The sequence below is a fragment of the Hyla sarda genome, chromosome 6, assembly GCF_029499605.1.
Source record: "Hyla sarda isolate aHylSar1 chromosome 6, aHylSar1.hap1, whole genome shotgun sequence".
Taxonomy (NCBI): domain Eukaryota; kingdom Metazoa; phylum Chordata; class Amphibia; order Anura; family Hylidae; genus Hyla; species Hyla sarda.
Window position 1 is genome coordinate 54,550,225 of NC_079194.1, and position 16,350 is coordinate 54,566,574.

At 41.8% G+C, this 16,350-nt stretch overlaps 2 protein-coding genes across 4 annotated transcripts in view; one reads left to right on the plus strand and one right to left on the minus strand.

Moving 5' to 3' along the window:
* The window catches only part of IFT56 (intraflagellar transport 56), a 57,664-nt gene extending 46,671 nt beyond the window's left edge, over positions 1 to 10,993 (minus strand). The window contains exons 1-4 of one of the 3 annotated variants that reach the window (XM_056523782.1): positions 10,857 to 10,993; positions 6,569 to 6,706; positions 3,872 to 3,964; positions 719 to 833 (exon numbers count right to left, since the gene is read on the minus strand). In XM_056523782.1, coding sequence (XP_056379757.1) covers positions 719 to 833; positions 3,872 to 3,964; positions 6,569 to 6,706; positions 10,857 to 10,859 — 349 coding nt within the window. In that variant the 5' untranslated portion in view covers positions 10,860 to 10,993. Of the gene's footprint in view, positions 1 to 718; positions 836 to 3,871; positions 3,965 to 6,568; positions 6,707 to 7,269; positions 7,378 to 10,856 lie in introns of those variants that run through there. The other 2 variants (XM_056523781.1, XM_056523783.1) reach the window with 2 other exon arrangements.
* Positions 10,994 to 11,255: 262 nt separating this feature from the next.
* On the plus strand, positions 11,256 to 15,514 carry SHLD2 (shieldin complex subunit 2). The gene has a single exon (XM_056523780.1). It carries the CDS (start codon positions 11,256 to 11,258, stop codon positions 13,875 to 13,877), a length of 2,622 nt encoding a protein of 873 aa, XP_056379755.1. The 3' UTR covers positions 13,878 to 15,514.
* The last annotated feature ends 836 nt before the right edge of the window (positions 15,515 to 16,350 follow it).

A 16,350-nucleotide genomic window follows, 5' to 3' on the forward strand; every position in this document is an offset into this window, starting at 1 on the left:
GCGTATTTTACGCTGCAAATCCACTGGTGAAGGCCCGCTCTATGCTGGCTTTACATTTGCCTGCTGGTAGCGGCAATACACCACTACCAGCAGGCACACTGCAATGTGTGAGTCGCAGTATACTCTCACATCGCGGGAGCTCTCTGCCTAGCTCAGAGCAGGGAGAGCGGCCACGATATGCGAGTAAGCCGCGTACATCGCTGCACTGTGTCTGCTCGTAGCGGCGTATTGCCGCTACCAGCAGGCACATATAAAGCCAGCATACAGCGGGGCCTTCACCAGTGGATCCGCTGCGAAAATCCCCCCGTGAGAACTTACCCTTAGGCTGTATTCGCACTAAGTTTGCAGCCTGCGGCTGCCAGTTCCTCCTGGGTAATTTCAGAACCCAGGAGCCGAAACCCATTCACTTTACTGAGCCGGACAGTGATTCCGGTCGGCTGATTTTTGCTCCGTATCCGGTTTTGTGACCAGACCTAAAACCGTGGTATGCTACAGTGCGGCACCTGTCAGAGAAGGCTGCATTCGCACTACGTTTGCAGGGAAATTTCAAGACTGGGCGCTCCCGTATCCCAGCCGGACCCGCACAGCTTCTCATTAACTTTAATGAACCGACCGGAGTCAGATAGTGTTGGCTCATTTTTAAAATACAAGGATTCAAAGTAGTTTTTCATTAAAACAAAAAAATGATAATCTTCTGCCTACATCTGGATGGTCGTACCTTTATTGGCAGCCTCCTCAGCTTCTTTATACATTCCCAAAAAAAAGTATGTACAAGCCAGGTTCACCCATACATCAGGATTACATCCTTCCTGTTGACTTACATGCTTGAAAACCTAAAAAAATACAACAGCACATCATCATTATAAGTATTCTGCTCCACAGTCACAAGTAGGTTTAATGGATTTATAGAGGCCGTTTCCAGATTTTTGCAAGTATTGGCAGAACTTAAGCACCTCCCCCAACACTCATTAATAGAGATGAGCGAACAGTAAATTTGATTTGTCACGAACTTCTCAGCTCGCCGGTTGATGACTTTTCCTGCATAAATTAGTTCAGCTTTCAGGTGCTCCCGTGGGCTGGAAAAGGTGGATACAGTCCTAGGAGACTCTTTCCTAGGACTGTATCCACCTTTTCCAGCCCAACGGAGCACCTGAAAGCTGAACTAATTTATGCAGGAAAAGTCAGCAACCGCCGAGCTGAGAAGTTTGTGACGAATCGAATTTACTGTACGTTCGCTCATCTCTACTCATTAACATTAAAATGATAAAAACTTTTTTTTTCAATATAAATATAGAATTTATGTTTAACCTGTTAACATCCACATTACCAATATGTAATGTGCCACTCCGCCCTGCCGGAATATCACAGCCCTAAGCATCTCCCTGATGAGCTGAGCGAAACGCTGCGTTGGAGACCAGGTTTTTGATTCATTTTAATAAACATTTGGAACATTAAGGCATTCCTTATTCGCTTTTTGCACTTATTGCACATTTAATATTGCACTTTAACCCTATGTCTCCTGTACACACTATATTGATTAGATTGCAATAGTGTAGGGACAGGGTCCTGAGGCATTGGGGTCGTCCTCATTAGGACGAATGCCCCAGTTACGTGCAAGACAGTGAGGGGAAGGTGTGAATAGGGACTTATTTTTCACTACACTATAGGGACGAGTAGGGAGCGTAGGGTAAGCATACATCAGTCTTCCCACAGATTGCTGCTCCCTTCTAGGGTCCCGTGCAATAGGTCCCATTTCTGGTACATTATCTAATAATTGTAAATAATCATACGGATTGGCTACAGATGGTTATAAAATTATTATTGTGCAATAGTCAGTATTGGGAAACTACCATAGTGACAACCATTTAAGTGCAATAAAATATTTTGGTGGTGGATATTTACACTATATGTAATTGATTCTCTGTGAATTATAATTTGTTGCCTTGCGGTCACAAGAGAATACATGTGTTTTGTCTTAGGGGTTATAAATTTAATTTTAATATTATACCCAATAAATTGCTATTTTAACTTGTAAGTCATACCCCAGTTTAATATAATTTTTTTTATATAATTTTTTTGCTGTGGGTTCATACTTCACATTGCCACTCCTCCAATCACTGTGAAGACTGGAAGCAGCAATACCAGAAGCTTCCGGGGACTTAGGGAGGAAAGTAAAACATTTTTTGCTAAACAATCCCTTTCAAGTGGAGTTGAGCAGTGCCTGTTAATCTTAGCAACTGGTGGGATCTCAACAACTGGCATCCCTTGCGATCACAAATTGCTATGACATGTCAGACATTATTGTCAAGTCCTTTAGGTACCCTTTAAGTTGACTATAATCATCTACACAGTTTGCTTAAAGGGAACCTGTCAGTAAAAAATGATATCTAATCTATCAGCATCATGTAATAGAGCAGAAGGAGCTGAGCAGATTGATCTATACCTTTGTGCTAAAAGATTCAGTACAGCTTTTAATTTATTCTTAAAAGTCCAAAGAACAGATGGGGTTCTGATGTCATTTACTCAAGTGCAAGAATCTTGTGGTGTTAACAGGAACTCTTCTATAAATACCTACAGCTTCTCCATGCTCTCCAGGAGCAGTTCCCTGTGGGGAGCCCTCAGATCTCCAGCTACCTCTTGATAGGGGTCTTGAAATCTCAGGGTCCTAGTGGGTTGATTTCTGTTTTGTACACGCACCTCATCCAGGACAAAATTGCTCAATAGCCCTTACCAGCTGAACAGCGCTAGCGAGACCATATCCCTGGGATGTCTGATGAACAGTGGGAGGAGGTACAAGCATCGCATACTATGGTTTCTCCAGCGCCCAACAATAAACTGATCCAACTTTATATTATCCACTATAGCTACATTACCCCAGTTAGATTGTTAGCTATGGGTCGTTCTGACTCAGCAGCATGCCATCACTGTCATGCGCCCAGAGCGGACTTCTGGCACCTTATGTGGGACTCCCCTTGATCCCCTTATTTGCCTCTTTTGGTGTCCTGGATGAGGAGGTACGGCCCCACCCTATTCGTGTCCTACTTAGGCAATCTCTTTTTCTGGCTCGCAAGACTGTGGCTCCTCGTCGGATGGATCCCAGACCCCCAACATGCTCTAAATGGAAGAAGCCGGTCAACTCAACTCTCGCGTTTATGCAAATTGTTTATAAGAATAGGAAATGTCTGGATAAATGTTATCGTGTGTGGGGTGATTGGTGCTCTTCTCCTCTTACTCAATGTACACCTACTGAGTTAGGGAGTTTGCACTCCTTAAGTGCCCATATACATGGTATATTTATGCTCTTCTCACTTATTATGTTTAGGTACCTTTTTTGTACTCCCAAGGCAGCTTGGAGACATGATTCATGTCTCGTCATTTTGTTCTATGCTACTGGCGGGTCAGGGCAGACGGAGGTATTGGTTCTCTGTATCTATGTATGTTATGTTTTATTTATTGCTATTGTTGCCCGTCTAATCTGTGTAGCCCTTGCACCCCTGCTGTTAGACTGATCATGGATACACACTGATTTGTACTGCCTCTTAGTATTATCCTGCCTTCATCTCTTCTGTATTGACTGTCTGACCATATAACCGGTGGTTTTTTATTGTTTCAATAAAACAATTACAAATAAAAAAAAAGTCCAATGAACAATGTCACTCCATGATAGGGCCACCCACTGGACTCATAAGTATGGAAAGATTAGAGATTTCTGCCAATAAAGTTATTGTGAAGTTCTTCTGAATTTTTTGATTATATCAATCTGCTCAGCTCCTCCCGCTCTATAACATGATGCTGAGATATTACATAACATTCTCATTGTGACAGGTTCCCTTTAATTAAATGGTGCATTAATGGACAGGACATACATCACCTCTAGAGATTTCTTGTAGTCCCCCAGGTGAAATGAACAGTACCCGATCCACAGATCTGTGTCATCTTCGCTCTCTCCAACATGGCGTTTAAACTAAAAAAAAGTGTACAGAGTCATGTTTAAGAAATGTTTCCAACTCAACAGTGCAGCATCACAAAGTGACCTGTAATATATTACCGTAGTAATCGTTGCTCTTATATACAGAGAATTATAATAAATCAATATTGGCCGATCGCTCATCTCAGAAGCAGGAAGGAAACAGAAGATCAGGGGACTGGACTGAGCCGATTGGGAGCTACAGGGGACCGGGGGCTAGTTAAATATATATATATATATATATATATATATATATATATATATATATATATTTTTTTTTTTTTTTTTTTTTTTTTTTTTTCTTGCTATTTCCCCCCCCCCCCCAAGCAGGTTATTAGGTTTTGCTAAACACTGGATAACCTGTTTAAGTGCAGGGAAGAAATGTCAAAATGTCACAACTAATCTCCTTAAACAAGCTGTAGGCAGCATATTAGGGCTGAAACAATTAATCGATTAATCGGCAACTACGGTAATAGATTATGAAAGTAGTTGTCAACTTTTTTCAAAATCAATTAATCAGTTGATCAGGCAATTTCTACAGTTCACATACATATAGTGAATATCACTATGTATATATGCAACTGTGCTCCTCGGCAGCCTGTTTAGTGAAGAGGGGGCCCAGCACACACCATCTTCTGCTTCCTGCAGCTATCGTGAGTCCCTGGTTGTCAGGCTCTATGCTAAAGGCCAGACTCGCAATAATTGCAGAGAGAAGATGCAGGAAGTGGAAGATTATGTGTGCTGGCCTCCTCTTATTGACAGGCATTTATCAAGCGATTTACATTTTTTTTACTAAAAATGTCGCACAAATGTTGCACCTGCGACTACACAATTTTTCATGCGACATTTTGACTGGAAAGCGAGAAAAGCAAGTTTTCCAAAACTTAACTATGTAGTAATAATTTTAAAATGGACTACGGGTAGTCTGGTATTTATTAACTGCGACAGTCGCAACTGCGCAAAAAAGAGTCGCAACAAGGTTAAAAATTGACTAAATTTACTCCAGCTCAAACATGGAGCAGAAAAAGCTACTACCAAAGTAAAAAAGAAAAAATTGCTTACGTGAAAGAAAATTATCAACAGGATGAAACCAGTTGATAAATAAGTCACACATAAGCAAAAAAACAAGTAAGGAAAAAATTACAAAAAAAAAAAGAATACATAAGCAAACATTGATAAATGTCCCTCATTGTGTGTGCTGCCCCCTCTTCAATAAATAGGCTGCTGGGGGCACGTAGGATGGACAACCAGGGAATGTGCTACCCCTCCTATCTGGCCACAGGTAAGAAACATGGAGAGTGGTAAAGCAAGAAAATTATATTTAAAATAATTATTATACGTATTTAAATATAATAAAAAGCTCCTCCTCTCAGCCTCTACAAAGCTCAGCATCTAGCCGACCCCACAAACTCTTCATACACAATTCTTCCCCTACCTAAAACACACAGAAGACCTCCAGTCCGATCCCCTCCCCTCAGTAACTCCCTCCCTAATCTAACTCACAAATATCTTCTCTGCTATGTTTATTTTTATATGATTAGTCGATTAATTGAAACAATAATCGACCAACTAATTGATTATGAAAATAATCGTTAGTCACAGCCCTACAGCATATACATTAATAGCACTATACACAAGAACTGTATGCTGTGGATAACGCCCTCTGCTGTAGTAAACCTGAAAGTCACCAGCATCAGATAGACAAGACTATTAAAGGGGTATTCCAGGAATCAAAAAACAGGCCTTTTTGCTTTCAAAGACCTCTCTCTGTTTGTCTCCAGGTTGGATGTGGTTCTGCAGCTCAGTTCCATTGAAGTGAATGGAGCAAAGTTGTAATACCACACAAAACCTGGAGACAAGGATGGCGCTGTCTTTGAAAAAAAAAAAAAAAGCCTGTTTTTATATTCCTGGAATACCCCTTTAAAGGGGTACTCTTCTGACCAGCGTTTTAACGCTGCAGGGGTCAGTCACACCCCCTGTGATGTCAAGGCCACGCCCCCTTAATGCAAGTCTATGGGAGGGGGCGTGACGCCCCCTCCCATAGACTTGCAGTGAGGGGGCGTGACCATGATGCCAAGAGGGGTGTGGCTGACCTCCGCAGCATGAAAACAGCGTTAAGAACATTTAGTTTCTAACGTTGGCCAGTTTATTACCCCTTTAAGATGAGCCCAAAAAAATCAGCTAGAGCAAAGTATATAATAAACACTGCAGGAAACATACATCCTCACGGAAGGATCCCTAGGATATAGATAGTAAAGGTATAATGTGTAGGATCCTCCCTACCGCTCCCCCGTCCCGCGCTCGTGGAGAGCCATAGTGAACTGGTTCTTTATGTCCTGTGCTGTTTTGTGATGGTGAAATAAAGTTTTCCTTATTCATCAACCGGAGGGTGAGTGCTGTGTTACCATTTCTCTCTACTGTATAATGTGTAGGATCCTCCCTACTGCTCCCCCATCCCGCGCTCGTGGAGAGCCATAGTGAACTTGTTCATTATGTCCTGTGCTGTTTTGTGATTCGGAAATAAAGTCTTCCTTATTCATCAACCGGAGGTTGAGTGCTGCGTTACCATTTCTCTCTACTGTATAATGTGTAGGATCCTACCTCCAAGAGTGTTATTGCTCCAGTGAAGTCCCGTTGGGCCAGTAACTCGTCCAGTTTAGGAACTTTCTTTCCCTTTTTCTTGCTTTTGTCAGCCGGCTGGAGATCACTGCCTACAGCAGGTTTGGCTCTTGATAGCATCTGAAAACAAAAAATTACTTTAATTGGTACGTCTGCTCAATAATAGAGAAAACATCATAGTAATACAAACTTAGGCCATCCATGTCTACAGAGAGCCAATGAGGATGAAGTTATGTTTACTCCAATCTGTGACATGTATCAGTGACTTATCAAAAACTGTGATCACTGGGGGTCCGGCTGCTGAGACTCCCACAGAAGTGCTCAGCTGAGAACTGTGTCCCTTTATTTCTACTTTGCTTTCCTTGGAAAGCCGAGTGCACAGAGAGCGGGTCCTATGACAAACTATCATGGCACCTGTGCTCTGGAAAACTGAACAGAAACTAAAGGACAAAGCGCTCATCAAAGCACTTGGGTCCCTTTCTTCTAGTGATCAGTGGGGGTCTTAGCAGCAAGTCCATCCAAAGAGCCGATCTAAGCAACTAACATGGTTCGATCATATCGATCTTAAAGGGGTACTCAGGCTCTAAGACATCTCATCCCCTATCCAAAGGATAGGGGATAAGATATCTGGCCCCGAGGGTCCCACCGCTGGGGACCCCCACAATCTCTCATGCAGCACCCACCTGTCTCAGCTGCACAGAGAAACAATAGCTCCGTGTCTGAAAACTCACGACCACAGGGCCGGTGTATCGTGACATAGCAACTCCGCCCCCTTGTGGTGTCACGCTCCCTCAATGCAAGCCTATGGGAGGGGGCGTGACCGCAGTCAAGTCCCTTCCCATAGACTTGCATTGAGGGGGGCGTTGACATCACAAGGGGGCGGAGTCATGACATCACAATACTCCGGCCCCCTGGTCGTGAGTCTTCAGACATGGAGTAATCGTCGCTCTGTGCAGCTGAGACAGGTGGGTGCTGCATGAGAGATTGCGGGGGCTCCCAGTGGCAGGACCCCCACGATCAGACATCTTATCCCCTATCCTTTGGATAAGGGATAAGATGTCTTAGAGCCGGAGTACCCCTTTAATCATACTCATAAGACTGCGATTAAGATCAATATGCTTGAAACATGTCAGTCGTTTAGATCAACTCTATGGATTGAAAAGACGAGATGGCCCAGCGCTTTTCGGTCAGTAAATAACGAGGAGTTTATTTAGCAAGTAACATACAGGTACAGACCAGATGACGCGTTTCGGCTGCTAGTACACATACTAAGGCTGTGTACTAGCAGCCGAAACGCGTTACCTGGTCTGTACCTGTATGTTGCTTGCTAAATAAACTCCTCATTATTTTCCGACCGAAAAGCGCTGGACCATCTCGTCTTTTTTATATAATTTCCATCTGGTCTGCTCTGGTCCGAGACGCTGAGGGCTACAAGGGAGAGCTGGATACTACAGGTTGGAAAGAATAACATTTTGTTGGACCTTTCTCCGTGAGCTGGTAACATCGTTCTTTTCTATTAGAAGAAATATGAGTGGCAGTTTGCAGTGTGAGTTACAGTGCATATTACTATTGAGGAAAAGAAGCGCATTGCACATGTTTTTTTTTTACATGTTAAAATAGGGTCTAAAAACGCTGTGTGAATTGAGACCAAACAAGACCAACTAGAAAAGCCTCATAATGTTACAGCAGAAGACTGGGGAGATTTATAAATCCACACGGCAGATCAAATTCCACATGAAAAATTTACACACTATACACACTATTTACAGATTTATGAAATCCTGTCCAAGCTGATGAGTTGCCCAGAGCAACCAATCAGATCGCTTCTTTCATTTCTCAGAGGCTTTTTCAAAAATGAAAGAAGCGATCTGATTGGTTGCTATGGGCAAATCAGCATCTTTTCCTCTAGACGGGTTTTGATAAATCTCCCCCGTGGGTTTGAGATCTGTATAGCAAATCTGAACAAAATCAGCCAATCTCTGCACATTAACTCTAAGGCCCTGTTTACAGTACGAAATCTCATGGGGAGATTCTAAAGGCCGCCAGCACCGAATGAACAGACAGAAATGTACTCTGTGCGGTAATCAGCCGAAAAAATAAATATTTTCATCTTTTGGCGGAGGAATTTTGTAGTAAGCACTGTGCGGCGGAAACCCCTTCGACAGAAAACAAGATTCTGCTGCACTGGAATTTCTGTGCAGAATTTCACATGGAAATCCCATAGTGTGAACACAGCCTTATGGACCATGCATACTCCCTCTGATCTCAATGGGAACTTGCTGCTCAGTGCAGAATTTCCGAAGCAGATTTGGATTCCACTAAAAAAAATAAACATGTTCATTATTTTGGCAGAATTCCACCAAGAAATGCCCCATGTCAATGGGACTCTGAACTGCAGAGGTAATTTTCTGTTACAAATTCCACATGAAATAAACCCCGATTCTGGGCATCGCAGACTCCAGCTGACGGAATTCAGCAACAAAATTCATCTCTGAATTTCTGTGGTGTGTATGGGCTCTTGGGGTAGGTTCACACAGGGAGTATATGCTTTAGATCAGTGTTTGCCAACCAGGGTGCCTCCAGCTATTGCAAAACTACAACTCCCAGCATGCCCGGACAACCAAAGGCTGTCCGGGCATGCTGGGAGTTGTAGTTTTGAAACAGCTGGAGGCACACCGGATGGGAAACACTGCTTTAGATCTTCAGCAAAAAATTCTCTGCGCTTCCGCACCAAAATCTGCAACTGTGGATTTTAAAGTGTGTTTGTTGCTCTAAAAACCTTTTGACATGTTCATGAGACATGTCAAAAATTTTGATTGGTGGGGGTCTTAGCGTTCACACCCTAACGGATCACTAGAACGGGCTGGGAAAGAAGCGTGCGGCTGATAAGGTCCTATAGACTTACATTCTAAGTCTGTCTCAGTGGCATAGAGCGTCTCAGTCATGTAGATCAGTGTTTTCCAAACAAGGTGCCTCCAGTTGTTGTAAAACTACAACTCCCAGCATGCCTGGACAGCCAAAGGCTGTCCGGGCATGCTGGGAGTTGTAGTTTTGAAACAGCTGGAGGCACACCGGATGGGAAACACTGCTTTAGATCTTCAGCAAAAAATTATCTGCGCTTCCGCACCAAAATCTGCAACTGTGGATTTTAAAGTGTGTTTGTTGCTCTAAAAACCTTTTGACATGTTCATGAGACTTGTCAAAAATTTTGATTGGTGGGGGTCTTAGCGTTCACACCCTAACGGATCACTAGAATGGGCTGGGAAAGAAGTGTGTGGCTGATAAGGTCCTATAGACTTACATTCTAAGTCCGCCTCAGTGGCATAGAGCGTCTCAGTCATGTAGATCAGTGTTTTCCAGACAAGGTGCCTCCAGCTGTTGCAAAACTACAACTCCTCGCATGCCTGGACAGCAAAATTTCACTGTGGATCGGCACTGTTCAAAATAATCTGGTATCGGAGCTTATGTCCGCATCAATTTGCCACATTGACAAATAAGCCATTCCAGCTGTTGCAAAACTACAACTCCCATCGTGCCCAGACAGCCATCTGTTGCTAAACTACAACTCCCATCGTGCCAAGACAGCCATCTGTTGCTAAACTACAACTCCCATCGTGCCAAGACAGCCATCTGTTGCAAAACTACAACTCCCATCATGCCCAGACAGCCATCTGTTGCTAAACTACAACCCCCATCGTGCCAAGACAGCCATCTGTTGCTAAACTACAACTCCCATCATGCCCAGACAGCCATCTGTTGCTAAACTACAACTCCCATTGTGCCAAGACAGCCATCTGTTACTAAACTACAACTCCCATTGTGCCAAGACAGCCATCTGTTGCAAAGCTACAACTCCCATCGTTCCCAGACAGCCAGCTGTTACAAAACTACAACTCCCATCATGCCCAGACAGCCATCTTTTGCAAAACTACAACTCCCATCGTGTAAAGACAGCCATCTGTTGCAAAAGTACAACTCCCATCGTGCCCAGACATCCAAAGGCTGTCTAGGCATGATGGCAGTTGTAGTTTAGCAACAGCTGGCTGCTTGGTCATGAAGGGAGTTGTAGTTTTGGAACAACCAGAAAGCCTCAGGTTGAATACCAATGCTTTATAGTATCCCTATCATAATAGCTGTATTATATGTTATAATACAATACTAACTCAGTTATTATTTTGGACATGGACAATCCCTGACCTTTTAGATCCAGACTACAATAACAATTTGCAACATAATAAGATGCCATACACCAGTTACAGGCATCGCTCACCATTTTCGCAGAAACCGCAAGAAAAACGCAGCGAACAGCCGGGCCGATGATGATCCTCTTAATAGCAGAAACGACTCTGTTACCCTGGCAACAGTCACCGATGCAACGCGCATGCGCCACACACGTTCATTACGCACCATGGACGCACAGGAGGACAGCTGGATTTTCAGTATATTAGCTTCAGATTATAATTTTCCGTCAACTTTTTTAATTCCGGTATCCGAACTAAACAGTGGGAATCTATTTTCCGCATAGTAAAGTCGGCAACGGGCCACTTCCGGTTCTCGTAACTAGTTCCGGTTTGAAAACGAGGCTTGGTACTCAGAAGCCGGAAGTTGTGGAAACAAGCGGAGTCGCGGAGGCGCAGCTTGTGGGAAAGTTATAATTCCTGCTGGAAAGATGTGTGGTAGAGGTGTAATTCACGTTTTCATAGGAGCACCTGCTATAACTACATCTCTGACACGTGAAAAGGACAATACTGGTGCAGAATCCCCTAAAATGTGGAAAGTCACCCCTTTTGCTTATAACATGCAGGATACCCGTATACAAAGCGGTGGAAACCACCAAATATCTGCCGATCATGGGCCAGATGGAGGTTTAGGAGAGAATACAATGCATGGAGGATTAGGATGTGACTGTTATGGTGTTCAGGAAGGGCCTAATGGTGGAACCTACGTGCAGAAAGGTGATTTGGGGGAGAAAATGCACAACATGGACACATGTGACATAGGGATCATCTCAGATTTGGTTTCTAGCACAGAGCTTTGCCATATTACACACAATCTACAGAAACCCTTAGGAGCGGAAAGTGAGGATCACCATGAATATATGGGAAATGCACCACATCTTTATTACGTCAAAAGCGATGCCTGCTGTATAACTGCCGAAACAGAGTTCCTTACCGTTTTGACATCAAGCCAGCTTGCTGTACGAAGTCCAGAAAATTACAGAACAGAAGCTGCCAATGATATTTTAGCTAGTATATCAGAATCTGTAAAACAGGGTGTTTTGGTGGAAAACATTGCTACAAGAACTTCATCTCAGGAAGGTTTTACCTGCTCTTCAGATCTTTTTACGGACACATCCGATGAAGAACTTGATCAAAAGTCATTACGATCCCATCAAAGTGGGAAAGAGCTTGAACAAAAGTCCATTAAATCCCAGAAAAGATGTGAAATGCCCAACCAAAATTTTTGTAATGAGATTGCACAAAAATCCATACAGTCCCCTGAAAGTGGGGAAGGGCTTGACCAGAAGTCTTTACAGTTCCATACTAGATGTGAAGAAATTGAACAAAAGACCATACAGTCCCATAAAAGTAGGGAGGAGCTTGACCAAAAGTCATTACAATCCCATAGAACTGGTGAAGAGATTCATCAGAATTCATCACAATCTCACAAAAGTGAAAAGTTCTTGTTCCATATCCAAGGGGATTCAGCTGAAGAACTAAATAATAATGTGGATTATCTTGGCAGTGCAAGCAGCAAAAGAAAGAAAGCAATAAGTAGCTCCTCACCATCGCCTAGACATGAGCAGCAGTCTAAAAAATCTAGGACTTCTATATCACCAGTAAAGTTCACTATAAAAAGGCATGTCAAACATCCAGAGCCACCACCTGCAAAGTCATTGACTCTTCTGAAGCATTGCTCGGACAAAAAGAAAAAGTACGATATCATGGCAGTTGTTTTGCAACCCTGTCACGTAAAGGAAATTAAGGTCAAAAGTGGGCTGAATAGTGGTTCCACTGTTCCATTAGCAACTATTGTTGTTATAGACCAATCAGAGGTTAAACGTGAGGTGTTAATGTGGAGAGACACTGCTTTTTGGAGTTTAGCCTTACTCCCTGGTGAAATAATTGTGCTGACCAATGTGTCTGTCAGTGAAGATCGGTGGAAGGAAGACATTGTGCTTCAGTCTAGCTTCAGGAGTAAACTGACTAATCTTGGAAGCTGTTCTTCACTCCTCTCGGGAGAAGATTCTAATTTTGCTGATTTTTTGTCTTTAAAGGAGTTATTAGACTATGTACATGAAAAGCATCATTATTTGAGTGAACTTTCTCCACGACAGCCCCAAAGGCTAGACCATATACAGTTCATAAGCCTTGCTGAACTTCAACCAGAATTATTGCTGCACTCATTGTTAAAGGTCAACAGCATTTCTGTTCTTAATGAATCCACATACAATTTTAAGGGACAGCAGCAAAATAAAATCATTTTGATTGTTGAACAAATCAAAGGACATACAAGTACATTAGTACTGTGGGGAACATGTGTCACATGGTGTGATCAGATCTGCCGTAAAAGAGATCACATCTGGATCTTTAAATACCTATTCTGTAAGAAGAACATCATGTCAGGAGATCTGGAATTGCACACCACTCCGTGGTCATCTTGTGAATGCTTGTTTGATGATGACCAACGGGCTATAGATTTTTGTATGAAGTATAATATACCATTAGCAAAGCCAATGAGCCTTCGGATGATGATTGATGATAGACATTCAGGTGAAATCCAAGTTAAAGGAAGTATATTGCAGATAGAAGTTCATATTCCAGGCAAGCGAAAAATATTAATAAACCACAAAACTTTAATTTCAGACATTCTGAAGTCCCTGCTTGATATTGTGTATACAGGTTGCGAAAAATGCAAAAGAGAGCTAACTATGGATGTCAACAAAGTGTATGAGCAATGTTATATGTGCCTACCCTTCAACCAAATAAGAGCTTTCTATAGGCCAGCACAGATGACTATAATGAGTGAAGACTGTAGTGTACGTGTCCAAGTACCACCAGATATTCTCGAGAGTGTCTTTTTGAATATTGCACCTAGTTTATTGCCCAAACCTTTTCCTAGTTCTACAGATGTAACATATGGGACAATTGTGGCAGATCTCTGCTGTTCCCTGGTAGCACAGACTGGAGAATCTTTTGTGTTCACCATAAGAAGCCAGTTTTTGCTTGATGAAAATAGCATACCATTGGAAGAGGACTTTCACCTTTTAGATTTTCATCTTGACCTTTGAGGTGTAAACTGTTCAGATTGCATTACAGTTTTATGTATAAATATGAGTGTTAAATTTCTAAAATCGGAATATTTTTATAAATACAGGTAATATATGCTTTTGGAGTAACAGAGTTCCAGTCTATAATATATAATATATATATACTAGTCAATTCCATTTCTGAATTACACCAAATGTATGGGGAGAGAATGTATTATTTGTGACTTTTTTCACACCATATTTTTCAAGCTTGCACATTCACCTTTAGACTGGAAACACAAATGGCATTTTATAAACAAAAAAAAAATAATTGCCCCCCCCCCCCCCCCCCAAACTAAATACTTACTACATAGTGTTTTTGGTCAAGAAAACACTAATACAAAAATACTAGTATAACACACTATTTTTGGAAAAAATCCACTTAAACTGAATCTTGAAAGTGAAAAATGAGGGGACAGTTTTTTGGTTGCCTTTAACTCGTCCTTGTGCCGTTAATGTGGTATGGGGGCCAGCCTTAATAGCTGACATGCGGCGATCTCCGTGGCCATCTATTAACCCTTTAGATCGCCGCTGTCAAAGCTGACAGCGGCGTCTAAAGAACCCTGTAAACGTTCCCTGGTGGTCCATTGGGGTGGATCGCCCCCCCACATTGTGATCACGGGGGGCAATCCACTTCTGAGGTAGCCGGAGGGCTTACCTCTCCTATGTCGACTGCTGCGCTGTGAAAGATAAAGCTTGTCAGGACCAGGCTTCATCAGTCGAGCGCAGAGCACACAGATCCATGTGGTTCTATGGAACCACATTGATCTGTATGAGGAATCAAATGATTCCTCCTAAAAGTCCCCTAAGGGGACTAAAAGTGTAAAAGAAAAAAAAAAAAGTAAAAAAACACACTAACCCCTTCCTTACTAATTACTAAATCACTTATTTCCCAAATTCCATATAAAAAATATCTAAACATAATAAAAATAAACGTGGTATCGCCGCGTGCGTAAATGTCCAAACTATAAAAAGATAATGTTAATTAAACTGCACAGTCAATGGCGTACATGTAAAAAAATTCCAAAGTCCAAAATTTGTATACCCTAAAAAAAATGTACAAAAAGTCAGATGAAAACAATCATGGTACCAATAAAAACTTCAGATCACGGCGCAAAAAATGAGCCCTCGTTCCACCCCGTGTACAGAAAAATTTAAAAGTTATAGGGGTCAGAAGAGGACAATTTTAAACATACTAATTTTGGTGCGTGTAGTTATAATTTTTTTAAAGTAGTAAAATAAAGAAAACCTATATAAATTGGGTATCATTGTAACCGTATGACCTACAGAATAAATATATGATGTCATTTTTACCGAACAATGCACTGCGAAGAATCGGAAGTCCCCAAAATTGAAAAATGGCCTTTTTTTTTTCAATTTTGCCCCACAAATATTTTTCTGGGTTCGCCATAAATGTTGTGGTGAAATAATTGATGTCATTACAAAGTACAATTGGTGGCGCAAAAAAAATAAGCCTTCATATGAGTCTGTTGGTGCAAAATTGAAAGCGTTAGGATTTTTAGAAGGCGATGAGGAAAAAATCAAAGTGGAAAAAGTTGTACCTGTTCGTAGCTTTATGCCAGTTTCAGTTGTGAAAAATATATCAAACTGTTCCACTATGTATGATGAAATTGTGCATTTTTTTTCTTTTTCTGTTGTGTGGTTTGTATGCCACCTGTGTAGTGGAATTGCGCGAATACCTAAACATCAACTTTGTCAGTTTTATAGTGAAGCCATGCCTGTTGCTGGACGACAAGGTGCACAAGTGTCTATAACACAAAAAAAATGTGTAAATATTTGCACAAAATGAGGCTTCTACAAAAAATTGCAAATTTTTGTCATAATAGCTTTGATAAATCCCCAATGATGTTTCTTAATAACTGACAAGGTAATCATTTTTATTGACTCCCTAATTATTCTGCCCACTGCTCATCTTACTGTCCAGTCCATAAGTAATGCTGTCTCTTAATATTCCATATACCATATTCACAATATAGATGCCTTTTGGAACCCAAAGAGCTAAACTATGTTCCTTTGGAGTATACAGGGATCAGCCAGAAAGTCAAAAGCAAAAGGTGGAATATATAAAGCACTAAGTGACCATCAGGTTCCTAAAGTTGATGTTGATGATTTAAAAGTAGTAAAAATTAGCACCTATCTGTGGTTCAGATACCTTGTGTGACCACACCTGTTCAGCTGCCTATTTAAGCCTTCACTGGCTAGTGCACCTTGCCTGTGAAAGAAATCTGTTTCTGTAGCATCTCTATGAGGGAGATTTATCAAAACCTGTGCAGAGGAAAAGTTGCCCATAGCAACCAATCAGATTGCTTCTTTCATTTTACAGAGGCCTTGTTAAAAATGAAAGAAGCAAGCTGATTGGTTGCTATGGGCAACTGGGCAACTTTTCCTCTGGACAGGTTTTGATAAATCTCCCCCTATGTCTCTCATAGTTTAG

What these genes read in the sequence shown, in the direction of transcription:
- SHLD2 (XM_056523780.1), top strand. Translation starts at nt 11,256, where the DNA reads ATGTGTGGTAGAGGTGTAATTCACGTTTTCATAGGAGCACCTGCTATA.